The following is a 27,509-nucleotide window of genomic DNA, read 5'->3' on the forward strand; positions in this document are numbered from 1 at the left end:
GTTTATTGTTGTACCAGTTCAGCAGTCAAACATGGTTGAGACATCGGAGCTCACTGTAGAACATCTTATCCAGCTCCCAATAAATAGACCTTTTAAATATGACAGATTGTATTACAGCAGAGGAATATAAACCTGAAAATGTCAAGCACACAGAACATGAAGCTCCCTCTCTGACACCTCGGCTGATTGTTGCTCTGAAAATGTGCGACAGGAAATGCGTAACAGTTTGACTGATGAAATATGGAGACATATCCACGGGTCCAGGTTGACATAAATTGCCTCCCACCATCAGTGTGCAGCGTACACGTGAGTTTAAACGCTCGTGTCGAAGTAGTTTCCTGTCAACTTTGTGTGTTTGTTCTATTGTGTGAAGGAAAACAGGCAGCTTTACATACAGGAGAAAAAACACAAACCCAAGTGACGTTCCAGGAAATAAATACACTTCTTGCTTTGTTTGAAAAAATTATTTACACAGTATTTTACACAGAAGAAATTCAGAACATCCATCCGGGTCTCTCAGTCATAAAAATATATATATATATATATAATAAAATCTACAGTAAAAGAATGAACTACAATAACAATTAATGAAATAAACAAAAGATTGTCGACTGTGAGTGAATATACAGTACAATCACTGCTTTTAATGTATGTATACACAGTAGGAAGCACAAACATACGACGGAGCACTAGGGCCATTGTAGGTCAAAAACTAAATCATGGAGCCGCGTAAAGAGGGAAATAATCCAGGTTTAATGTGGTACATGTATTAGAAAAGGTTGATCATGATTAAAGTGGAACATTTGTAAGAAAAATTAACAAGGAAATAACTTAAAAATTATCTGAGGAAATATTTTGGTGTCATTTCTTTGCAAACGTATTTCTGTATTAAGCGTGCACTCAATGACGTAATCAAATTATACTTTGCAATTGGATTAGCAGTCAGGAAATCCTCGTGATTTGTGTGGAATTCCTTTGTGCTAGTGGCTTGCATTGGTGCCTAACGTTTCCATGACAACAGGGTTTAGTAGCTTGGAAAATAGCGACATGAGGTACTGAATTTTTCACGGTTTTACTGTTTCTGACAGGCAAGAATAAGCTAGCTAGTGCGCTATTGTTTTATAACTATGTTCAGTGTGTGTCTGGTGGTGAGCAACGGAAACTTCTGAGGCACTACGAGTCAACAGTTTGAGTCAAGTTCAGAGGCTTTACGTGCACGTGTCTGTGTTTGTGTTGCGGTTGGTCTGTGAAAGAAATAGCCACAATTGTCCGAGTTCTTGTGATGTAGATTTTGTGATTTCAATCTCATACATTTTTTTTTTGCTTTTTTGCCTTTATTAGATAGGATAGCTGACGATCGACAGGAAGTGTGGGGAGTAGAGAGTCGGGATCACATGCACCAAATGACCGGCAGACCAGGAGTCGAGCCTGTGATCAGTGCGTCGAGGACTGTGGCCTCTGTACGACCAGCTGAGCTTAACCAGCGCCCCCTTATAGAATTTATTCTCTCTTTTTTTAATAGAGTTTTTTTATTTCCTTTTTTTTTCTCAGAAGAATACACCTGAGTCTACCCTGGGAGGAGACCCACGAGGTAGACCCAGAGGTAGACTGGAGGGAATATATATCCAACCTGGCTTGGGAGCGACTCGGGATCCTCCATAAGGAGCTGGATGTAGGGGCTAACTTACTTAGCCTGCTGCCACTGCGACCCCAATTGATTTCTTCTTACAATAGCCCTATCAGCCGTCATACAAAAACGTAAGTGTGTGTGCGTGTTTGTTTGTTCATCTGTGTGCACTTGTCATGAGTTCCACTCAACATCGTGTTTACTGCAGGACAACCTTGAAAATGTATTCAGAGTTTCCTTTGTAACTCTTAACATGCGTGTACATAAAATACACGTGCATGTGCAATCCATCTTGATGTTTCAAATGGTGCCTGACAGCAGGGAGAAGCCCTCTCTACTTGTGTGTGTGTGTGTTGTGTTTGCATATCTGTGTGTCTGTGTGAAGACGCTGACAGTCTAGTGGCAGCCGCAGGCTCTGACCACCATGTTGCGGTATTTCTTGAGGATGACGTTGGAGCTGTCATCAAAGTAGAGCACGGAGATGGCGTGAAGCTGCGTGGGGGCGCAGCAAGGCTTAGGCACCGTGTCCGGGTTGATAAAATGAACCTGGGAAGAGAAGGAGGGAATTCTCAGTACATTACAACATGCAGGAATATTGACACATGGTTAAAAAGGATCTATCTCACAGTGGTCAGACACTGAGAAAAAAAACAGAGCAGCAGGAAACGTGGACTTTACTTGCTGTGCCACATCTCTGATGACAGTTTACTCTAAGATACAATCTGCGACTAAACACAGTAGTTCCAACAGCGACCTCATTGTCCTGACAGTTGATGAGATGATTAGACTGTTAACATGACTGCTGGGGTTTTTGTTCCCTTCCGTTATGGTTACTCACAAGCGTTTGCACAATGGCATGGTTTGTGGCGTTCATGTAGGAGTTCAGCGGGAAGGCACACTCTCCCTCGCAGTAGTACGCTGCGTATCCCTCCGGAGCGATGATCCAGTCCTGAGAGAGGAGAGGAAGACAGAGACAGATTTAATGAGAGATGGGCTAATACAGGGAGAGAGTAACAGTAGAACAAAGAGGAAAATAAAGATGGAAGTTGAAGAGGCAGAGAGGCCGCAGAGTCAGGCTGAGGATCCTCACACTAAAGTTGTGTTTGTGCAGAATTGGATCTGGATCTGGCCCGCACGCAGCTGAATGTGGGTAGAAGTGGCTGGACTTTGCTAGAGCAGGCTCTGGCCAACTTTGGCTGAACACCAGGCGGGACATTGAGACATAAGTTCTGTTTCAATCGATGCTCGTGGTTTTCTAAACAGATAACACATTAGCTATTGGCAGATGCTTTTGGTCATTTATACTGATAAATATTATATTGGGATTAAATTGATTATCAGTTATTTTTCCTGCGACTTCCGAGCAGAATTATTGATGTTTAGACACTGAAAATAATGGTATGTTCAGAACGCTCAAGTAACATAAATAGGGGTGGTAAAAAATATCGATATGGCAATGTATCGTCGTCCTGACTCGTGCAATACAATTATCAACAGGCTGACACCAAAAAATTGATATTTTTATTTATTGTTTTATTATTAACTATTTTTATATTTGGCGCTGCACGGTGGTGCAGTGGTTAGCGCGGTTGCCTCACAGCTACCCCGGTTTGGGCCTTTCTGTGTGGAGTTTGCATGTTCTCCTCGTGCATGTGTGGGGGTCTCCGGCTTCCTCCCACAGTCCAAAGACATGCTTGTAAGGTTAATTGGTGACTCTAAATTGCCAATAAGTGTGAGCATGCATGCGAAAGGTTGTCTGTCTCTATGTGTCAGCCCTGAGATTGACTGGCGACCAATCCAGGGTGTACCCCGCCTTTCGCCCAATGACAGCTGGGATAGGCTCCAGCCCCCCGCGACCCTGAACAGGATAAGCGGTATAGATGATGGATGGATGGGTGGCGCTCTAAACAGATTTCCCTGCGATTTTGACTCACCGTGTCACTACTTCATGACTCCTCGCAGCGGCGCTTATGACATGAATGAGGGTAACGTGAACTGAAATTTATGTGCTGAAAAAGTTACTAAGATGAGCCGATGTATCGTTATACGATTGTCTTGCAATATATCAATTATCGCAGAATCGCTGTGTCGTGATAGTATTGTTATCGTGGGCCACGTATCGCGTATTGTATCGTGAGTGATTTCCACCCCTAAACATAGACACAGTAAATACTACACTATGATGAAACTGGCCAGTCTAACAAAACAATGCAACAATGTCATGCCCTCATCCCTCTTCCTTCATAGTGACTTTATATTATTGATACATAATGTTATCTTTGCATCATAACTAAAAAGAGCACTGTCCTATCACTAACTTATCTTTGATTCTTGATGCAAAATCAAATTTACAGCTGCATCTGAAAAATATTTTCATTACTGATGAGTCTTCCAAACATTTTCTCAACTAATCGATTCATCATATGGTCTCAATAAACGTCAGACATGAGTGAATATTCCCACAGCTGGTTCTGAGGCCAAGTTCAAACGTTTCAATTGCTTGTTTTTACCAAGAGTCCATAACCCAAAGAAATTTAATAAGCAGTCATAGAAGACAAAGAAAACCAGAAAATATTCACATTTGAGAGGAGACTTAGAATACTTAGATATCAGCTTAATAAAAATTGAGGGTTTTGTCCAAAGAACACACAAGTGAGATGCTTTTTTTTAGCCATGAGTTGTTCATAGAAATCTTCCTTCCAGACCCATATAGCCTCTGTATATCGCAATACAGTATAATCAGAAGGTTCGGGCAGCCTGCATGTCGCAAGAAAGACAAAAACAAAGCATCTTGTGTAACAGCTGGACAGCAAGAGGACCCAGTTCGGATTTTGTGAGTGCGGTGAGGTCTAGGTTTGGTGGACTTATCCTTTGGAAATTACATCCCTCAGGCTCCAGTAATGTGTGTGCTGATTCTAGTGTGTCATTTATCAGGATCCTGGGATTAGACCATAAACAAGGAGTGTCTGCCTCCGTTTGGCCGAGCAACCTGCGAGAGGAATGCTTTCCGTACCTGCCACCCCAAGTCTCTGAAGCTGACGTAGAGCTCGTGCTTCTTACACGCCTGCTTCTGATCGGTGCTGCTGTTTTCTGAAAAGACAGAGAAAGAATGATACTTTAATACACGTGCCATTATCCCAATCTGCTACAAGAGGAACTATTTTCTGAAGTCAGGCCCGAATTATGCAGAAATGATAAAGACCAGACGTAAACAAAGCCCGGTCCGTCATAGAAAACATTGAACAATAACTGAAATCACCTGATTTAAAGCAGCAGTTTGGTAATTGTTCCGAATGAATGGGCCACCCTGCTTAGAGGTCACTCTGCTAGGTTTTGAGTTTCCACTGCATGAAACAGATGTTCACACAGGGTAGACTCGCCCCTTTTTTCATCGTCTTATTTGTTCTCATTCCTTTTCTCTTCACTCATTTCACCATGTTTCCCCCCTTTACCCCGTCTGTGCATTGAGAAAGACTAGTCTGTTTTCTATCTAATCGTATCTTTCTCTCTCTGTTCTTCTGGTGACCTCTGGGGCTCTGTGGTACATTAGTTCCTTAGAGCGGTTCACATTGGAAATGATCATGAGCGACTGGTTCTCATCATCCAGTTAAAGACCTCTGCTATCCAACGTTCCAAACAGGCCCATTTGGACCATGTGTTGTGGCCCCGGTTGCCCCACAGCACACCGCAGATGTGTTCTGCCATAAAAGCCTGAGCTGCCTTACCTCCATGCAGGGAACTTGGCCCCGACTGCTCTGTAATGCTTGTGTAAATAAACAAAGACAGCAGAGGGATACTTGAAGCTCAGGCATTACAGTCTAATGTTTCAGGGCTTCACATAAACACAGCCCTCCAACACCTCTAAAACAAAAGGCCCTGAGTCTGCATCGCACTGTTTGTCGTACGTGAATCACCTCAGCTCCAATTAAACATATTCATATGGCGGCCATTTTCCCCTGATGTCAAACTCAGGGTGAGAAGATCAAATGCTTTAATAATTTCATAATGCTGTATTCCAGTTTGTAAGTTGTTTAAATGTAGAACATCTGACAGCCAATATAATTTCACCATTTCCAGATTCATCAGCAAATTAAAACACGATGGATAGAAAGAACCAAGAGGGGCATATTTCAAATTAAAACAACTTATGTAATGACCAGTTAGCTACCGTCAGACAACAGCTAATGTTAGCAATTAGCCACCTCCTAGCTTATACTCCTGTTAGCTAGTAAGTTGCTGAATGCAAATATGTAGTGCTACATGATTCAATAGAAAAGTAAGTCCTGTAACGTTAGCTAGAAAGTGGTTAAATGCTAACATTAGCTTCTGTCTGCAGCATTGATAGGCTTATTAGAAATGTCGTTTTAGAGTGAACGTTGGCCTCATCCCTTAAATAGTAAATTGCTAACTCTCAGATTCAGATTACCTGCATTTAGGGCCTGTGTCCACTAACAGCGTTTTTCTGTACAGAACCAACGCACTTCAGCGTTTTCAGCACCCAGTGTCCTAAGCGCCAAAACGCCCTCGGTGTCAGCTGTTTAATGTCGTTGCACTCACAGTGCTCTCAGTTGAAAAAGTTCAACTTTTAGTACACAGTCGCACTCATCAATGTCACTTCTCCCTGACCAACTGTTCGGAGAAGCTAATCCTTTTGTTGTTCGGAAGGCACAATTTCCAGGTCTTCAGCGGCTGCTAAAGCCAGGAAACGACTCCTTTCCATTGTGTTTTCTTTGTAAAATGTCCTTGAATTAAAATAACTATTAAGCTTACAGAGCACATTAAATCTTACCAAGAGGAGTGGAAGCGAGAAAACTTTCGTAACCTAGCAACAGTAACAGCAGTGACAACGCTCTGAAATTGAGGTCATGGGCGCTGCCATCAGAAAAAAAACAAGTGTACACAGGACCTTATAGGGACAACTGCGACCACCTGGAACACATTACTACAACGTTATTAAGTGAACAATTAGCTATCATACAACACAAATATTAGCATTTAGCCACTTCCTAGATTATACTGCTGTTAGCTAGGAAGTTGCTGAATGCTAATATATAGTGCTACATGATTCGATGCTAACATTAGCGTTTGTTTACAGTAGCTAATCGGTTTTCAAATCGCTTGTCTCTGTGTCCCACAATCAGTAAAATAATACTGATCAGATTCAGATTCTCTGCATGTATAAGGACAACTTTTACAACCTGGAACATGTGCGACATTACGACAGCATATTCGCTTTTTAACCTGAGATCACTGTCAGAGGAAACTGGCCGCCCTTTGAATTTGGTGAGTGGTGTACTTTTGATTGTTTCTGAAACATTGCGGTTGCTTATGAGTGTCTGCATGTTAATAAGTACATACTATACGTGTTAGCACAAAAAAAATGTAGATTCAAATGGACTATAGAGTCATCTGTGTCCCATTCCCTGGATTCCTCACATAGCCACTTTAAACAACATAAGAGCACAAATCAACACTGACTGTATGTTTACCTGCGACATTGGCCACTCTGAGCGCCTCCTGGCTCTTTGCCCCTTTAGAGCGGTTGGGGTTACGCTGCTTGGCCCCCCCTGGTGCCGAGCGGATGCTCCGCAGGTGCACCTCAGTGGCTTTGAAGAAGGCCACCATGAACGGTTGTTTATTCTGAGGCCCGCTGCGACCGATCAGCCCGGCCACACGAGGGTTAATACTCTCTCCTGTAGGGGGAGACAGAGAAAACAGGTGTTGGCATGACAGCAAAAGTTGATTCTATTCTCACAGCATGATGTTTCTGAAGAGAGGGGATGCTTTTGAAATCAAAGACATGTGCGCCTGTGTTTTGAGTTTGTTTGCATGTGTGCGGTCCACTCTTTTCTCACTGAAACCACTTATTTCATGTCAATAACGCTGCTTTTAGTTTCACCAATTTGATTTTCTTCTGTAAATTCCTTTCTCTTTCTCTCATCCCTTCTCAAACTCTTAAGTGCAGAGAACAAACGTAGCTCTGAACATCAAAGCCTCCCTACTTATGTTTGTGTGCATGTATGTGTGGGAGTGTTTGTGCTCGCGCGCTCCGGCAGTGTCTATCTAGTTCTCACACAGAAGAATGTGTGTCTGATCACAGTCTGGTGGTAAATCAGGGCTTCTGATTGCCACTGGCGACAGCACGTCGCGTGTGCCTGCCTGTACATGCTCACCCATAACCCTTCATACCCGATCTAACACACACTCATAGATACAGCCTCTCCTGCTCTCCCCTCCCACAACATGAAAGCAAGACAGTGTCTGTTTTCCTCACCAAACATGTAACATCCTGCAGTCCTGTGAGAGATAATATTCTCTGTACTGTTTGTTGATAAAGTTTTCCCCTGACTAACATCCTTGTGATGACAAACTCCAGCTGAGATGTCATCCTTGGGATAACGCAGTGTGTTTTCTGCATGACTTCTAATGATGATGAGGGTATGACAGATGAAGACGCGGATAAATCCCTGGTGATGAACGATGAGAAACATGGTTTGATTTATGTCTTCTGTTTACACACAAATAGTGAATCAGCTGATGCTTTAAGGATAACAGCCATGACGTGGGCTCATGCTGGATATAATACAACGCGGATATCATGATTGTTGGACATCCGATGGGATCAACTACATTATAGTGATTCATGCTGTTTATTTGGGTCTGTTGAATGTTGATTTAATCTTAATGTTGTGTTTCTACATGGATCACCTCAAGTCTGGAGGCTTAAACATTACTTTTGTAATTGTAAACCTACTTGATTCTGATTCTGGTAATTATGTTTTTGGCAAAGTAGTGTTTTCCCCCCAGTGTTAACTCAAGTTTGAATAGTTTACAGCAGCGATTCCCAGTGTTTAGAAAGCCACGGTCTAATTTAAAAAATCTAAAATATTCTGGAGTATTTGGGTCTATGGCTGAGTGAAGCAATTAAAAAATCACACCACTTTGTCAAGCATCCAAATCAGTGCATTTGCCCACATATGGGCCCTGGCCTACACTTACAGGAATCCCTGCTTAGAGTATAAAGAAGCTGCAGACATTAAGCATCACTTTACACACTTTATTCAGCAGTTTTGGCCTTAAAATGCAGTTTGAACTAAATCCACGTAATCTTTACTGTATGTAAATTTTAAGGTATGCCTCTTTAGGTGAAGTGGTTACTACTTCTACTGAATTAGCTACTCGCATTCATACATAGAATACTATTTTTGTTAAAGCTTCTATAAGGAGCTTTTACTTTGTGTTGATTTTGGCGCCCCCTGTGGACAAAGCCGTGCCTCTGATCTCTTTGCTGATTTTGTCCTGTACATGCTTAAGTGGTGCTCATCCTGCTTTCTTTAACAGTCACATGTATCACTCACTTTGAATTTTTGCCCTGAAAAAAATTTAAGCAAAGACAGCGTGCAGTTAATCGCCTCGTCTGACACCTACCCCCCCCCGCCAGCGGTTTCAGGCATTAAAAATAACTTCTGTAAAATTTGGAGTATAAGACACATTTAAAATGTTTTGTTTCTTGTTTGTTTATTCTTTCTTGCATAATTCAGATTTTTGTGTCAATACATATAAAAAATTAAGTATAAAAAAAATAAAAGTGGTCTGCATCATATATACCGGTGTGACCAATATACCAGTTTAAAATGCAGAGAGAGGTATTTTATTGTATTACGGTATTTTACCCAGACGATGGCGCTATAATCTAGCTAAAGCTTCGTCACGGACTTGCGCAACCCTCACAACCAATCAACGTTGCCCTAGCCAGAGATCAACTACTGACCGGTAGCTAGCAGGGTTGCAAACTGGCGAAAACAGATGGTAGGCTGTAATTTGTGTGTTTTGAATGTGTTTTAAATTAAAATACATTTAAATAGTGTTGAAATAACTTGTAAACAAAACCTTTTTTCCCTTTTCCCCCCCAAAACAGACTGCGTCTTATATTCCGGTGCGACTTAGATCCCAGATTTTGCAGTATATAGAAATAATCAATCTTGTCGCTGATGGTCTGGTTTACTACCGTAGGTCATGTAGAGACATCAGAATTAACTTCCGTCTGTTTCATAAGCAGTGAAAAACTCCTCACAGGAGCTTTAAAACGTCGTGTAAGAATTGCTATTTTTTGCAACTTGGTGTCCCTATAGTTTCTGAGTACTTTACACCCTCTTCAATGACTTTCAGCCTCGTCACGCTACGTCGCTCTCTCGTTCTCTACTTTTAGCTTTCTCAGATCCGCTTCAGCCCTTTACCTCGGCCATGGTTCCAATACTGGAGATACCGAACTGAGACCAGTAATGGGAGAGGTTTGCCTTCAGGGAGATCGTACCCACTCAACCCAAGTTACACAGTGCAAGGACAGGCATGTGGAGCACCAAGTGGGAATAAAGAAGGTGCCAATCTCCTTATTATAAGTCAGTGAACCTGTGCAAATCACTTGATAGTGGCTACATGACTTCTTACATGCTGGGTTATACACTGATCTAATGATTCTCACCATTCGTGCTCTCCAGGGCCAGCTGCAGACCCAGGTTCCTGCCAGGGTTCAGGACCCAGTGGTTACTGGTGGCGGTCACGTCAAACACCAGCCAGCCCTCCTCTGCTGCCCAGATCACCCGAGAGTCCAGCAGAAACAGGTCGGACTCCCTGGAGAGGACGGAGGAGACAGTCAAAGCTCACGCTAGCAGTAAGAGATGAACACAAGTCAACAGGGATTAGACGCACAATTACAAAAGGATAGGTTGAAGCCACGTAACAAACGTGTAAAGCCAAGTGACCGAAGCGAAAAGCAGAGTAATGGAGTGAAGCGAGGGAGTCAGAGGAGTGTGACGGAGTGAAACAAAGAGAGCGAGATGGAGCAAAAAAAGAGAGCGAGGGAGGTGGGGAGGGCTCCAGATGGTGAGGCCCAGGGGAACACTTCATTTTCTTAATTGACAATAATGGCTTTATAAACGAGCGGTCCTTTCACACACTGCACACAGTCCATCACTGGCTGGAATTTGGTGGGAGAGCCAGAAAGCCAAAGAGAGAGAGAGAGAGAGAGAGGGAAAAAACACAGCTGCGAAAGGGGAAAAAAACTGTGTGAAAACTAGCGAGTGAAACAGTGCATATCCCAGTCAGTCCCATTGTCCAACACTGAACTCCTGATTTTCTACTCTTTCACCATCAGAGACTAAAATCCCTTGTTCTTCATGTGGCCATTCATGTTTCCCCGACCTATTTTCTGACCGGGCAGATAGTGTGTCACACCGCTCTGCTTCATTCATGTACCCAGGCCCGTCTCTGGCAGAGGAATAAATGACCGTGTTGTTCCCTCTGGACAACAGAAACCTTTAGGAGGGGTCGAGGAGAGCAGGACACGGGCGATTCCTGAGTTACATACACCTTCAGGACGGCACAGATTAGCCACATGGAGAAGGTGGGGCTGAGGCCTATTCTGATTAGAGATGCTTCCAGATGGGGACTGCAACTTATCCTTTCCCTCATTAATAATAAATATACGTATATTTTTAATTTATTTATAGTCCTGACTAAGACAGAATCTAAGAAAGAAAAAAATAATACCAGATCGCAAGCCGATATCAGGAACATCCACATAGATGCTAACATGCTAACAATGCAAATGCTTACATCATGATGTTTAGGTATTGTGTTTCCTAGGTTCACCCTCTTAGTTTAGCCTGTTAGCATGCTAGCATTAACTAACTGGTACTGAATGGGAACAGGGGCTGATGGGAATGTCCTTTCATTTTGCAGGTGGTTGTAAACAGAAGTTAGAGTTAAAATTGTGACAGGATGATGGCGCTAGGTGAAAAGTTAAAGTGATCTGAAATGCGATTTCAAATTCCATGGCAACCCATCCAGCAGTTTGTTAAAATAGTTAACGAAAAAAAGTTTGAGGAAAAGTTTTATCGTGTAGAGAAACATGTACAATATTTCTTTGCCATCCATCCAACAGTCTGGACAAAAGTGGTGTCAAGACTGAGGGACTATCTGACCAACTGCCATCCCCAAAGACACACTGCTTACATGGCTTATAGCCGTGGTTCTCAACTGGTGGGCCAAGACCCAAAAGTGGGTCGCAGAGCTGTTTTCAGTGAGTCGCGGATGTGTACTTAAATAAAAAAAGTTGTGGCTAAAAGTCTATGCTGCGCTTTTATTTTGAAGGACATGGGTTTCCTATGACGTGCATGCAGTAGTGTAGTCTATTCACACTCCATGTATCCCAGCTACATTTACATTCTTCAGACTTGATGAGACCTACAGGTGTTGCATTTATGTTGCACTGTTTTAGTTTGTATGTGTTGAAGACAGGCTGCTAACTGAATGAGTTGTAGAGGGAATATGTTTGTCTTATGCACTGCCGCCTGGTTGTCATTTTGGCAGACTATTATATTGTATTTTGTAATGTTGACATACTGTGATGTTTCGTAGCGTCTCAGGCCCAAACTGCACCCATTTTAATTAATTACATTTGAATGGTTAAAAGATGTCAGAAATTCCGCCCGTCTCCGTCCAAGCAACGCTCGAACATCCAAATTTGTCGGCGCCGAGTTTGATACACAGACTGAATGAGTAATAGATACAATGAAGACCTAACCACTGTAACATCTTCACTGTTTGCTAACCCTGTCTCCGGCGAGTTTGTGACGTCAGACGGTGACGCAGCAGAAAAGAGACCAAAAGGAGTATACTTCACTGGCAGTGGGAAAAGAGACAATCGGCATCTATAAGCGGGTCTTCCTGGGTCTGAAAAACCTGCATCAACGTGCTAATTTCGGTGGGAAAGTGGTATATATATGATTGTCAACTAATTCTATGCTAATTGGCTAATCAATCATTGAACATTACTAAATGTACCTTGTTGGTTTTGGTTAAATCATACATTATTGTTGCACACATACATAACCATAAACCCATGCTCACCTGTCAGAGTGTTCCTCCAACACCTGGTAGACGCTGATGCGGAAGGTCTCATTGTCAAACCGTTCGTGGATGAAGTCTTTATAAATACGAAACTCCGCCGCAGTGACCGCCTCGCCCTCTGGTATCCGCGACAGGTCGAACCTGAACTCTCGGTGATGCCGCCGCACCGGGAGGAATTCCTTATCATGCTCCACTGCAATGAAGAGAAAGATAAACCGTTAAAATGAAAACAAACGGTATCATCAGACGTACTTGATGTAAGTGTTGATTCGTCTTTTGGGAGCTCTTTTGCATCCACCCTTTACCAGCAGGGAGACCAAATGTGTGCAGAGCGAGCCACGTGAAACAGAAATGTTTTTTTATGTGTGATATTAAGTTGCAAAAAACCAAAACATTCGATGTAGGGAATAAATTATTCTTCCTCCACAGTCTATCAAACTCCAGTTGTTAGCAGGGAGCTGACGTAGCTTGTCAGACTCTGGTTCAGTGCCTGATAAAAATACCCATAAGCTATGCGGTACACATGTTGGCTTATGATTGAAATTTTTACATGCATCTGGCACACACTGAGCCAACGATAGAGAGATGCAGGCCGACTCTGACAGCTTTATGAGTCCCTTTCTTCTCCTTCTTTTCCTCTCGCAGCCCCAGAGAGTCGTTCAGTCTGCCCTTCATCTGGTTCTCATGAGTTGGGGCTCCATGTTTGGTGTACCCTCCTCTCTCTCTCGTCCCTACATCTCAGCCTTCCCCCTTCCTGCACCCCCAAGACGTGGCCCCCCTGACCCTGCTCCTCTCATGTGCCAGCAGGACGTCCCAGGGGTCAGCGCCTTGTCTCTCATCATCTCCTGGCTCTCCCTCCACCTTCCTCTTCGTCAGACAGACCCCCCACATGTACGAAGATCCTTGCATGCTTAAATACCACCGTAAAGGCACACTCACACATCAATAATATGAAAGCGTGCAAAAAACATAAAATCTGTGCACTAGATCCAGACCCTGCTGACGAGTGAGCATTTTTTATTTTGTCTCCATTCTATAAAGTTTAGCTCTGGTTGATGAAACTAATTATTAAAGGGATAGTTCGGAGTAGCTGATGGATCACGTCACCTGAGAAACCAGCCTGCCACAGGCGGAGTGATACTGGATTGTCCAAGAGAGAAAATAGTGCCAAAAAAAATGAAATCCTTAGACGATGATTTTGTGTTAAAAATGGATCGCCATCGCCTGTGTGTTGTTTTTGTAGGGTAAAACTTTTTGCATTCATGACCCTGGCATCTCACCGGAACTACTTTTTCTTCGTTCAGAACCGGCCAGAACTCCGACCACGGGACTCGGTGAGTATGCTAATAGCTTTGCATCCACTACACTACTAGCAAGTGTTTCATACAACTATCCCTTTAACTAAGAAACCATAAATGACAATTTTCATCACTGATTTATGTGAAAGTAATTTATGAGCATAAATAACCCAAACTTTTTCAGAGCTTGCCAAACTATCATCACACAAACAGACAAATACAGACACACACACGCACATAAATATCACAACTCACAGGAATGTCTGAGGACAGTGTACTTGTCCTATACCAGCTGTAAGTAATGTACGTGTGCACTGATGTAATGTTCCAGTTTGCATGTTTAACTACACAGCGTCTTTCACTGCACACCTGCCTCTTTGTCCTCAGGCCTGTTTCCCGTTTGCCCCTGATGTAGCCTTTCTACTGGACCCTCTCTCCCCTCTCTACACCCCCTTTCATTAATGTCTCTATTAAACTCAGCTGCTGAATGACATTATACAAAGGCACTACTGTGAGATCCAATCCTCCAAGTCGCTGCAGAAAAAGCCTAAAGCTCACGGGAGTCATGAACATGGTTCACGACTACACCTGCAGACTTTACTTTACACAAGCCGAGTAGGTCCTTTGCCTTTAAGGACCATGTCGTGTTTTTTTCTTCTCAGACTGCTTAATTCAAAGGACTGAACGTTAAATGTAAAGAGGTGTCAAATATAAAATTGAGGCAACTCTATAAAGAAAGAAATACAGTTTGTGTAACATACTGTTTCACTTTCATGATCCATTAAACATCTTATGGCTCCCTCGGAAACCACTGTACAAGCCTGCTCAGTCAGGACAGCAGCTCAACATCACTGACTATATTGTATTGTTATTTAATACAAACTTAATTGTTACTGGGTTGTGTTGGGACTAGGGCTGAGCGATATGACATCGTGGCCATATCGCGCAGCCCGAGTTGAGTCTGTAGGAAAATCTGATTTTTTTCTAGAATTGGATCTTTAAAGGATTTGTGTGTCCAGACATCACCAACCTATCTGCATGGGTTGCTGTGACGTAGGTGCAAGTGATGCACGATGCAGAAGCATAAAGAAAGAAAGATTCATATCCTCGCTCTTCAAACAACCCGCCTGTCAAGTCACGGTGTCAAACTCCGATGTTTCACCAGACAAACTCAGTGCTCTGCTGAGTGCAGTTCCATCACTCTCGATTTTATGTTTTACGTTGCACTGTTATGCATTTTAAGTGGCACAAAAGACACTTTCAAATGTGATTTAAGTGGCCAGAGAGGTGGAACTGAAATGAACCTGTCGAATTAAGAACTTAGAAAACTATTCGTATTTATTAATTAGAACAATATTCACCAAGTCCACTGCAGACACGCATCATCAACTTTTAATACAACAAAGTAAGAACTACTGTTTATTATACATAAGCACTCCATGTTTTTGGTACCCTCTCACACGATCATTTGTCCTTCATACCGCTCTGCTCCAGGGGCTGCTTATTCCTCTACCAGCAGCCCCTCCCTCCCTCCCTCCTCCTGCAGCCCGGTGCAGGTGCACTCCCTCTGGGGAGAAGGCCAGATCTGTTCTCTAGCCTCCAGAGCAGCCGCCCGCCCCTTCACTGTAAAAGCTCTTTATCTTTCCTTGTGAGAACAGCTGGGTGCTGCTGTGTAACTCCCACACTTAATTTTTCCATTTCCACTCACCGATGCATTAATGTCTTCTGTTCAGTTTAATGTTCGGGTGTAGCATTAGCCTCCGCTGTGATTCTGCTTTTGTTTCTGTCTCTCCCTCACACAGGCCCTTACAGCAGTATGGCAGTCATTAGATGAGGGGAAGAGGCACAGTCAAAGCCAAGCGCTGCATTTATGACTTCCTGTGGGAGGAAGTGAGTAGCCATCGCCCCACCTGTGTCGCAAGCATACACACACCACAAACACGGCGAACACACCCTTTCATGCTACACGAGCCATTCAGTCTGAGCCCGCGTCGGTTGCAGACACAAGTACACTTTCAAATGCACACAAACAACGATCACAAAGTGTTTCCTGTGAAGCGAACCGTCTTGTGCGTCACAGCACGGTAACACAATCATTATGGCTTTCCGTAATCCATAATTAGAGATGCAGCGACGTACACATGCACACAAACACGCACACATACACAGTGAGCTGCTTTTATCATTCACTCTGCTGCTGATGATGCACATTAATCCCACATCACTGGACTTGTGCAGGCCACACACGTGCACAGCAGCACACATCAGAGACATCAGGATGATGAAGATGATGAACACTTCCTCCTGTGCACCTGGCAACCAGAGGATAACTACTGTAGAGACACTGTGTGAGCATCTATCAAGATTTATGCTTCCCCACTGAGCAAACAGCTTCATGAGCATGTTTTTTTCTGTGCATGCTAACAGCCAAAACCTCAGTTCGTCTCGTTCAGAAAATACTTTGATTTGAGGTTCAACACCTTACAGCCGTGCAGTGATTTCTGAATTTCATTTTGTTAAACTTTTTTACGATTTTATGAATAGTATGCTTTATCTGAATACCTCAAAATCCATCTCTATCTCGTTACAGTAGTAAACGTTTAACAAACTTTAATGGCGTATGCTCTATTTTTCTTATTATGAAATACGATTAAAAAAAGACAAACAAACATTTCCTATTAGTATTGTCTAATTTGCAAATACGGTGGCCCTGAAGGTCAAAAAACAACATTCTAGAAAATACAACAGTTCACACACCACAATGTCGAAATGTAGTTGTGTTTTGACCTTCAGGCCCACCGTATAATGAAGCAAAAAATTGTCAGTCAAAGCTGGTGTTCTCTGTAATCAATAGAAGCAGTAATATTTGAAATTGACGCCAAAGCTGTGGAGAAAGTTGTACAAACAGATTTGGTTTCGCTGATTCTACATTCCTACAACACCCAGCATGCATTGCGCCCCTCCCTTTGAAAGGAACGGCCCAGCGAGAGATGCTGGAATGAAATACTACCGTTTCGCTGCAGGCAACGGCTCAGAGCGGAACAGAATCAGAAATACGACGAGAATGTACCGGTGGATCGTCTAAAAAATCTCCGGGTTTGAAGTCTACATTTCCAACCTGACGGTTTTGAACAAGACATGACATCTGAGGCGGGCATCCCAGATTGAGGAAGTGTAGTTTAGCGAGCTCCCTGGCCTCCTTTTTTAAAAGATTGAAAGAAGACATTCGTGGCCTATTTGGAAAGACTCCCGCTTCTGTAGGAACAAATACACTTGAGGCTGAGAGTCGCAGACAAGCTTGGAAATGAGAAAGTATTGAGAGAAGGCTAACTTCAACATGTGACAACATAACACACAGAATATCATCAGCCTTATCCTTAACTTAATTTTTTTCCTTCTATTATGTTGCTCTCTCCCTTCTCTTCACTTCTCCCTCTCCTCTCCCCCGTCTCCTGCCGGGCCTGTAGACCTAAGACACTTCTCCGACACCTCGAGCTCCGGAGCAGCAGCGGACAAATCTGACGTCTTGCATTAGCTCAAGTGTCTGTTGGGCACCCTCACACCTTGCACACTTCCGCTGCTCTGCAGGAGGGGGATCTCACCCCTGGCACCGCTCTCACTAAACCGACAACTTAATCTCCCTTTACTCCTCCCCTCCCATCCTACCTTCAGCTCCCTTGAAATAAATGTGCCACCATTATCTGCGCCTCATTCTGCATCCCCCGTAGAGCCCGTTTACCCTGATTCCCCAAAACCAGGAAGTAGCTTAGCATTGAGTCAATCAAATCAGGGTCAGATCCTTTTACGATGAGAATCCGGAGGCCTATAAAAAGGACTGTAACATTACAACACTTCATAGAGTCATCCATTTAATCACTGCACCAAAATGATCTGTTTCTTTCTAACTTCAACAATGTTTTAACTGCAGGACTGGGAAATGTAAGTCATAGTTTCCGTAAATAAAAAGGACAGGAAATAAACGGAGAGCAAGAAAAGGGCAGATTGCTCAAGATGTTTATCCTGTAAAGACTAAAGAGGGTTTGATCTCTCGGGTGCAGGGTGACTACCCACAGTAGGGCGATTACCACGTTAGGAAACATCCTGCCCACTGGCGACCGTTGATGACATCATGCCTGTGTGATGTATTTGCACTGCCGCAGGGCCTGACAGCGCTGGCTCCCTGGGAAAGGGTCAGCAGAGTTTCATGCAATAACTTACTCACATTTAACGATCATTAACCGTGCGTGCACTCCCACGCACACACGCCTCTGAGCCTGTGTGTGTGTGTAGTAGCAGTAACCACAGGAAAAGGAGTCTTTACATTTAAGACTTGTGGTTAAACCAAACTTTTCTGGGTTCGCTAGCCGGAAGGCAATCGAGAGGTCTCAGATTATACTCACACAGCGGCTCTGTTGACCTCTCCCTCTGCCTCTCTCTGCGGCCATCAAACATGCTCGCCCTCTGTGGCCGTAAACTGTAGGAACTGGTTCCACCTCGCGCTCTGCCGGGCATCACGGAGCAGAGATTTATACTGAAACAGCCTGAATCTCACAGGAATATATCTGACTGTAAAGCCCCTCTTTGATGCTTCACCTCTGTTCTTAACAGAGCTCAAGGGCTTTTTATCCAATCTTTAGCATCACGCAGTATCTCTCTCACCCTTGCTGATAACTTTTTATAAAAGGAAAAGTAATGGTAAAATCCCTTATTAACTTTCTTGCTGAGATTTGGACTGATACCACTCTTGTATCTGTCCGTTAAAAATGCTAGGTAAGCTAGGTCGCTTAGCTTAGCCTGAAGACTGGAAACAGCTACCTTGGATCTGTCCAACGCTAACAAATCTCTAACGCTCTCTAAGCAACACATTATATTTTAAGTGTTTAACCTTAAAGAACTGAAAAATAACTAAATAAATAATGTACAGGGAAATGTCAACCAAGTTTGGTAGCAGTTGCCGAACAATTAGCAGAGACTCAAGCTAAGTTAAATTTAGCTAGCTGGCCCACCATAACATGACCCCACCTTAAACCCTTAAAACTCCTCCAAACTGTCACTTTTTTCCCTTTTTTTTGGACCAATTAGATGTAACATGTTACAAGTGAACTTTCAGTGAGCTAGCAGCAAGATTTAGCTCCCTACAGAGACAGCCAGGCTAGCTGTTTCCCTTTGTTAACACTCTTTGTGATTAGCTTAAAAAAATCTCCTGAACACTCCCGGAAAACTTTAAGACTCAGTGTTACTCTTAACAAGTCACCATTTATTGAAATAATTAGTGGTTAGTGAAAGATATTAACTTTGTATTTATATCTTTTAATGTGTTTTTATTTTTGGAGTGTCTCCTTCCCTCCACTGAAAGCCAGAGATGTGAGTCTGAGGAGCCCACACACTACAGTGACTAAAGGCCCCGCAGGACAAATTGAGTCATCTCGGAAATGGGAACTTCATCATCATCCCTCAGAGATCTGTCAGGAGATTGAAACATTAGTGAAAGGCGACGGTGACAACAAAGAAACCACATGCTAAATCTTCAGCCTCCATTGTTCTGCTGAGTGACACAAAGTGTTGAGAGACAGGGATGAGGCGGTGTGGAGAGATTTGATCTCTGTGTGCTCGTGCCACTGCAACCATCTGCGCTTCCTCTTAACTGTAGGATAAACTCAAGAGACGTGGAACCACAGCCATTCAGTTTCCCCCACTCACTCTTCCCCTCATCCCCTCGCTTTTATGTTCTTTAATTTTGCGGCCGCAGGAGCCACACCCTCCAGGACCAGCCAAGCCGCCTCTTATTATAGACCTCAGGAAAACTCACATACAATACGCTCATTGGCCCCAAAAGACACACAGATGTGTCTACACGGTGTCTACATAAAACTTTTATAATTTCCTCCTGGCGTCTCATGCACACATGACGGGCACTTTGGCACCCTGATTTTAATAGCTTGTTGTTTATTTTGTTTAATTACAGCCTATTGCGATTTAAAATACACAGAATCGCCATGGAGGAAACACAAGGGAAACACAGCTGCAGCCTTGCCTAAATAAAGAGAAACCTGCCACATGCAGTTCATATTCCACGCTGCACAGACTCAAAATGTCATCACTTATCATAGAAACACTTTGGTACAGTTGTTGCTCCACTTTTACAAGCCTTGATTTGGCTGTCAGGAGTCTGGTGAGGAATCTGGTCAGTATTACTGGCTTCCGCTAACGCAACCTTCCGCTCGGAGGACTAACACACATCACACGGTGCAGCTGGTGACTGGGCAGGGTAGGTGGCTCTAAAATAGTGTTTTACTACACACAAACACATGACTGCACTAACACGAACGCTCTGAGGCACATTAAGTTCCCACAAGGGGAAAGGAAGGAAGAAAGAAACGCAGGCATCCGTTCATGATCCACCTTTCCTTCTCCTCTCATCTCCTTCCCTCCTCTCCCCTTCGCCTCGTCAGTGACCCGATACCAAGCAAAGAGTTGCTCCCAGGATGTGTGGCTTTCTGCTCTCTTTTCCTCTTGGTACCTGCCGTCACAGAAGAGCAGGGGTGTCTCATGTGCTGCCGGTCACTGATAAGGCGAGGCCGAAGTAACTGGTTGAAGGGCAAATTACCTGACTTATACCGCAAAAATTGGAGCTACATTCAGAGAGATAAGAAGAAAACGTCCAAGCAGGAGAGTGAAATTATTGGAAGAACTAAAATGAGCCCAGCATTCCTGGCAGTGAAGGAGGTCCGTCCATCATTGAAGCAGAGCTACAACTCCCGCTGCTCGGTGCATCTGGGCCTTTTGACCACTCGCCACATTGTCGAGTCCCACCCGCAGTGCGTTTCATCATCTCTCCCAGCGAGTGCCTGAGCCCAGCCGAGAGCACAGAGGCTCTGCTATGTGCATCCAGATGTCATGCTGGACTCCTGGGTCCAACAGGTGAATCTGAGAGACAATAAATACAATAACAAGAATTCCTTGGATTTGTGCAGCATTCGGCGCGCCCGAAGCTTAGAGAGAAAGTATTCTTTGCCTCAAAACATCAAATTGTGGAGAACATTAAGAGAAATTACCTGACAGTAAAGCAGGGCTTTCTGTACCAGCTGACATTCCTCCGCTTCTGCTCGCTCCCTGTCCGACAAAAGGCAATAAAACACGCCCGTATAATCCTAATAAGCTCCAGAAATGTTCCTTTAAGGTAAAGAAACAGGTTCTTTCTGCACATATGCATGCATGTACACACACATGCATGTGCTATAAGTCTGCAGGGAGTGTAAACAGAAGCGATAACAGGAGGGAGAAAGGCATGAAGGACGGGCTGCACACACAGAGGAATGACGGGCCTTCAACGCACACTTATGCTTTAATTTTCTGCTCCTCGCCTATTGCTAAGTCTCCTCAAACACTTCTGCAGCTTCTGAGAGAACGAGACAGAATAATCCATCAAAGTACAACAACTCAATGACGGACACAAAAGTAGGAGGAGGAGAAGTAGGAGTGAGAGATGAAGTCGAGAGAGAGGGAAAGCTGTGTTCTGGGTTCGGAGGAAGTGTGTGTGTGTATGTGAGAGCGAGCGAGCTGCCGAGTGGAAAAACACACAAAAGAACTTGAGAAAGTGTTGAAATGTTTTATGTCTGGAAGCACGGGAGGTTTAAACCTCTGGAGGTGAGGGCCAGAGCTGGAGGCTGGAGACTAAACACCGCAGAGCACCGCTGGGACCGTGTGATAACTAACTAATTTAAACTGGGAGGCCGGCGCTGATCATCAATACTGTTGGTTTTAGGGAGGGCAGGGAGGGAAATCTGGTGTCAGATGGAGGTGCGTGTGGGACGGGTTGGAGACGGGGGCCAGACGTGACGGCGGAGGTCGAGGTGAGGGGACTTGTTGGACTCTGAACAGATAAAGTTTCTGTGCACAGCTGCTTTGGCAGGAAAACATCTGTATTAGGCTCCGCAGCAGGAGCCCACTGTGGAGAGGAATGTGAGGAGCAATAAAGAGACGGGCGGGGAGGGAGCGGACAGGAGATACGAGTCGATTTAAAAAAAGAGGTAGATATTTGAGCTTTGAAATTACAAATGTGGAACCCTCTGCTTCTCTACTATCAGCTATAAAACCAGCTCTGCGTGCCTTTAGCGTGAGACAGCTGCAGCCGGGAGCGTGCACGCTGCTGACACAACACTGTCTGAAATCCAGCCTAATTGACCAGTTAGACATCTTTTCCCCCTTTCTGCTCTCCATCACCTTCATATTAACACGCGCGTAAAGCAGACAGAGCTGGCAGACGACTGCAGCTCCTGCGGGAGCAGACGGAGGGCCTTGAAGGGTGGAGGGCCAGGTGGTGCCCCGTCAGGTCACCACGGTAACACAAAAGGATAATTACCTGCTAGTGCACTGAGTCACTCCGCCGAGTCTGCACGATCCCGTCTCTGATCACAGCCTTATTCACTATTTAAACAGAGGTTAAGCTTCCAAATGAGACAAACTGCTCGCTGTGTGACGGCTCGAATTGGGTCAGACTCATTTAATGTTGCTTATTGTAAAAATGAGAGAGAGAGAGAGACGTGGAGTTTTTGTTTGTTTACTGCGTTTCGACTGTTTAATGAAAATGTTTCACATCTGGTGCAGATTAACGGCAGCAGAGCGCTGAGCGGTTTAATGTGCCCTGGTAGCGCGTGTTTCTTTTAACGGCTTTATATTTGTTCACATTTACAGCAGCATCTACAAAAAACATCAACATCCACACACACATGTAAAAGTTAGGATATTTTAAGGTACTAATACGTGTAATTATGGCACTATTCTGCATTTTCAAAGCTGTTCCTGTAACGCGTTAATCGATTAATTCATCGGTTAATCGGTTAATGAATACATTTTCTATGTTTTGAATTACAGGAGATGTCTTGTGATATTCTGTTTAACTTTAAAAGTTTCCTCTTTTCCTCACCTAAGGCTCCGTTATTCCCAGCAGGATCGCAGGAGAACGCAAAGGAAGCGGTGACTAACACACCTCATGATGCCATTTTACAGTGACTGTAAACCCCTCCTCCCACACAAACAAACACAGGTGATGCCGTTGCTACTGTTTCAATCATCCAGGATGCAAATAGCAGACGGCCAACTCACAGCCCCTTCCTGTGGGTCTGCGAGGTGTAGATTAGCACCATGAGTGTGAGTTCATGTGAGTGTGACCGGGCCTGTGCGAGAGCTTGACATGAGCTACAGGCCGAAGAAGTGGCCAACAGTCCTGGAAGCTGCGGTTAGTCAGAGGGGAAATGCTTTAATAGGGACCGCTGGGACTGCATTAAATAATTATTACAACAGAGCGTGTATGAGTTTATACAGCATGCGTGCGCAGACAGCCAGATTGAGGATGACAAGTTTCTCCTTCTGGTCACTTTTCTGTTGCCACCTTCAGAGACGGGAGGGGGGGAAAGTGCGTGTTGCGTTCACTTGCTGGCGCGTTATCACGGCATATCCGGCACACACCCTGCACCCTGACGTGACGTGCGTTACGTGTACATTCTGAACGTATGCCGTCAGCCATTTACACAGCTGGGCTTTTACAGTGGAGTGACTCAGCGAGAGGACGTCCCTGACCCGGGGTCTGTCCCAAAGCCCACACCCACCTGGCTGGCTGCGCTCACACACTCCGACAACAAAGTGCGCGAGCTCCCCTGAGTGGCAATCAGGAAGGAAGAGGAGGAAAAGCAAGTGAAATCTTGTTGCGATATTAGACGCAGCTCTGTGGTGTGTGTAATAGAAACAGATTTGCTTCCTTGTTTTAGTGTTAAGCCCTTAAATAAAACTACAAGCCAGTGCAGGGACGCAGGCCTCTCAGGAAGCAGAGCCTCTACAGAGTCTGACTAATGTACCTTGGCACGGTGGTTCTGGAGACAGAGAGCTTTCAGGGACAGTTTTTAAATAAAAGCCACACTCATTTTGCTCGCAGACAACCTAAATAAGAAAACAAACCCACAACGAGCAAAATGTGGAAAGGAAGGAATTTGGAGAGGAAATAGTCGATCCATTTGATAGCCATCACTTAACTTCTCTGTGTCCCTCTCTCTCTCACGTGAGGGGTAATGAAACGCCACATTATCTGCTGTTTTGAATCAAAGCTGCATATTTGATGAAAGATGTGGAAGATTCAGATGCATGGACAAATCCCAAATATGTATCCATATGAGTGGCATACATGGAAACTCTGAACATGAGGCAAGAGGAAGACAAAACCTGGGCAGATGCCATCAGTAATTTCATTATCCACGAGACCGCAGGAAGGCTGTGTGACTTTCTTCCCATGATCCGCTTAATATATTCAATAAAAATGTTCTACCCAGCTGATCTGACCCATCTTTGTCTAGTTTCTCGGCCTGCTTTGAGCATCATCCCTGCGAAAACAACTCTTTCTCTTTCAAAAGCTGCCTTCGCTCTCGTCAGCTTCCTGCACGCAGCCTTGGCCCTTGACTTCACGAGGCCCTTGACTTTGCGAGTCTCTGCGGTCAAATCCATCTGTGTCACAGCCTGTCAAAAATAGTCACAATGCAGCAACTTCCACAGTAATTACACAGTGCAGCCGAGGAGCCAGTGTCACCTCCCTCTCGTTTGCCAAGACGCTCCAACAATGATCTTTCCAGGATTGGACGCAAACCTACAACTTCTTGCAGAGATTCGCTTAAATCCTGGTGGCTTGCAAACACTGAAACTACCATATTCCTGCTCTGAATTTTTCATCTGTGTTGTGCCAAATTATGTCAAAGGTTGATCAACTGACATAACACAGCTGGATGATAAGTGGGCCAGTTGCTGTGACTGCATGATTTGTTAGCAAATTGAATTATAATGATGGGTTTATCTGCGCATAAATCTGACACCGCCTGCAAATGTTGTGATTATTTGTATTTAACAACCTCTGACTGTTCAACGCAGCCATAAAATATCCCAAGACTCTTTGATTTCTGCAAACATTCTGATAAGATAAGCACAGCGCGCCAGATACAACATCCAACAACCAAAACACAACTGTTCTGTCAGAGTAAAGTGCATCCTAAACATAATGACTCATAGTTTGATCAATGGAAACTAACCAAAAGACGCTGGGATCATCATTGACCGGCATCAGTCTGTCTGAGTGTCGACAGGGATGTCTCCAGATTAGAGCGAAGGGAGGACCCAGTGCACTTTGAACCCAGTCCGCTGTTGACTTACTCATTCTTTAGATAACACATGGCTGACATATTAGCTGCTGGCTGCTCCATCATCCACAGCGCGAGCACCTGAACATTAGCTGGCTGCACAGCTGTTTAGCAGAGAGGGACACTGGAATGTGACACTCCTGGTAAAAGCTGGAAAGCTGCACAGAGTTCTGAAGAAACACAGCTTTTGTGCTGGTCTGTTATGAGTGTGTGTGTGCATGTGTAACATCAGGGAAATACACATGCTGCTCCTTGACACCACGCTGCTTGAATCACTTTGGATTCGTCCACATCCTTTGTCACAAATATTCATGTTGGGTTCTTAAAAGCAGCAGAAAGATGCATCAAGTTTAGGGCAACTAAAGGTTACTTTAGACTACTTAATTATCCCTTTAGAACAGCTACAGCGACTTCAAACCAAAAATGTGTGAAACCAGTGTGTGTCCAAAGGTAAACCTTTTATTTAACTCATGTTTGTGTGCCTTTAAACCTAGAATTAATCCATTTTTAAACCTAGAATTTTCTAATTGGATTATTTTGCTTGACAGTAATAAGGCTAACTGGTGGTGCACATTAAAGACATATAATTACAACCTGTCTACACTTATCTAGGGGCTAGTTTTTCTGTTTAGAGTAACTTGAACCACAGTGTTTTAGTAGTTTTACATCATACAAATGGTGAGAAATTAGCAGCCTACCTAAATTGACAAAGCTCATGACCATGTCCGCGTCGTTCAAGAAGTTGTTGTCTTGCAGGCTGGCTATCGGCGGCCCCTGGGTGGTGAAGACGGGCTTGTACGGGTAGGAGTATCTGTCCTCGTCCCCCTCCGTGGACATGGCGTTGTACAAGTCCAACATGAACATCGGGGCCGCGTTGTGCTTGCCGTGGAGGTGGGGTCGCGGCCGGTGCGGCAGCCCCAGGATCGACAGGATCTCGCGCTGCATCTCTCTGCGCTCCTGGCTCTTCAGTCGACGGTGGATGAAACTGGAGTGGAACTCGTTGTCCAAGGTAAAGTTCGTAAAAGCGGTATCCGCCAGGACGCAGTAGCTCCAGACCAAGAGCAAAGCGGGAGCACGTCTATCCAACATCGGTGCCATGGTGCTCGCCGTGCGTAATTGCGCCCAGATCTGTTCGCTGAAACTCTTGTAAAGAATATTGAACTTTTAGCAACACGCAGCCGGTGTTAAATATCCAAAGTCAAGTACGGACCCTCATGTTGAGGGAAGTGCTCCTAAATGAAACATCAACTTAACTTCTGAGTCCTTTTATTGATGTTTTTTCTGGGCGAGGTGTGTTCGCGCGGACCTCCGTCCTCATCCACAACCTGTAGCCAACAGCTTCCAAGTGTAGTGCAGCGTGCAACTGCGGACCGGGAGACACACGGAACAAGTTGTGAGGAGTCGCTGTTTTCTGGGAGGAGCAGGAGAGGGAGAGGGAGAGAGGGAGAGAGAGAGAGCATGTTGTGGTTTTCTAATGGAGATAGGGCGAAGTTGGCTTTTGTTAGCAGTTGGAGCAGGGCTTGAGGCTACATGTGCAAAGACACAAACGGATTAAGGACGGGATTTGTATCATGATGCTTCTTTTAAGTTATGATAAAGCGCATTTCGTCATTCCTTTCCCACAATTCCTTGTGGCTGTGTGCTTGTGTGGATTCAATAATGACAGATGTGCAGTGACAATGGGCCTTCAGTGTTAGTGTGCTTACGGAAAATAACAGACTTCATATCAGAGAGTAACTATTTGCCTGTGTGGGAGAGGTTGGAACATGCAGTTGCAGTTCTGCCTCTATAATAGTAAGTCAGTGATCTGCAGGTGCACTCTCTGAATACTTTGATTGTGAGACTTTAAAGTTCTTTTGATGTGGAAGAGGCGGCCTTACAGCCTCACAACAGACATTTCATGCTGCATTTTTCAAGATATCCAAGCATATTTTTATCCCCACGGCTGGAGCAGGAAGTTTGTGACAAAGGCAGCGGTGCACAGACAGAGCGCAGACTGCGAAGGAGGGGTGCAGATGTTTGGCAGCTGCTCCATCCCTCCATCTGCCCCCCTGGCCCCAGCACCTCTTAAACACCACATTTTAATGGAACGCTCCTGACCCTCTGGTGCGCTCTGCTCTCGCTGACACAGGCAGGCAGACAGGCGGAGGGACCAGGAACGACTTTATCTCCGCAGACCTCCTAAAACCTTTTCCCTACACACAGCGAGGAGAGTTTAAAGGCTCTGCAGTTGAGATGTTTTAGGGCTGCAGCTTGCCAGGTGATTTTTATGACAATAAAATTAGACTTCAATGGCACAGCAAGAGAGGCTGCCAGACGGCTTAGGCCATGATTGCAAACAGAGGAAGGGAGGAAAAGGAGGCAGAGCGTGTCTTGGGGTCTTCTACACTTAGCTCACCTTCCTGCCTATTTAATGTGGTTGTTCTCGTCTTCAAAGGCGTTCCACTCCTCTTTTTCCAATGACAGTTCAACATGGCTTAAAGCCTGAAAGCTTAC

At 44.4% G+C, this 27,509-nt stretch overlaps 1 protein-coding gene across 1 annotated transcript; it reads right to left on the reverse strand.

Moving 5' to 3' along the window:
* Window positions 1-26,345, reverse strand: bmp7b (bone morphogenetic protein 7b). Its single transcript, XM_069660198.1, has 7 exons — window positions 25,712-26,345; window positions 12,539-12,731; window positions 10,110-10,258; window positions 7,117-7,320; window positions 4,641-4,717; window positions 2,466-2,576; window positions 1-2,173 (listed from the first exon to the last, which is right to left on the reverse strand). The coding sequence occupies exons 1-7, from the start codon at window positions 26,109-26,111 to the stop codon at window positions 2,024-2,026; spliced, it is 1,284 nt and encodes a 427-aa protein (XP_069516299.1). The 5' UTR covers window positions 26,112-26,345; the 3' UTR covers window positions 1-2,023.
* Window positions 26,346-27,509: the final 1,164 nt, after the last annotated feature.

Source organism: Semicossyphus pulcher, unplaced genomic scaffold (genome assembly GCF_022749685.1).
Source record: "Semicossyphus pulcher isolate SPU_LCO1_2020_fin unplaced genomic scaffold, fSemPul1.0.p SCAF_13, whole genome shotgun sequence".
Taxonomy (NCBI): Eukaryota; Metazoa; Chordata; class Actinopteri; order Labriformes; family Labridae; genus Semicossyphus; species Semicossyphus pulcher.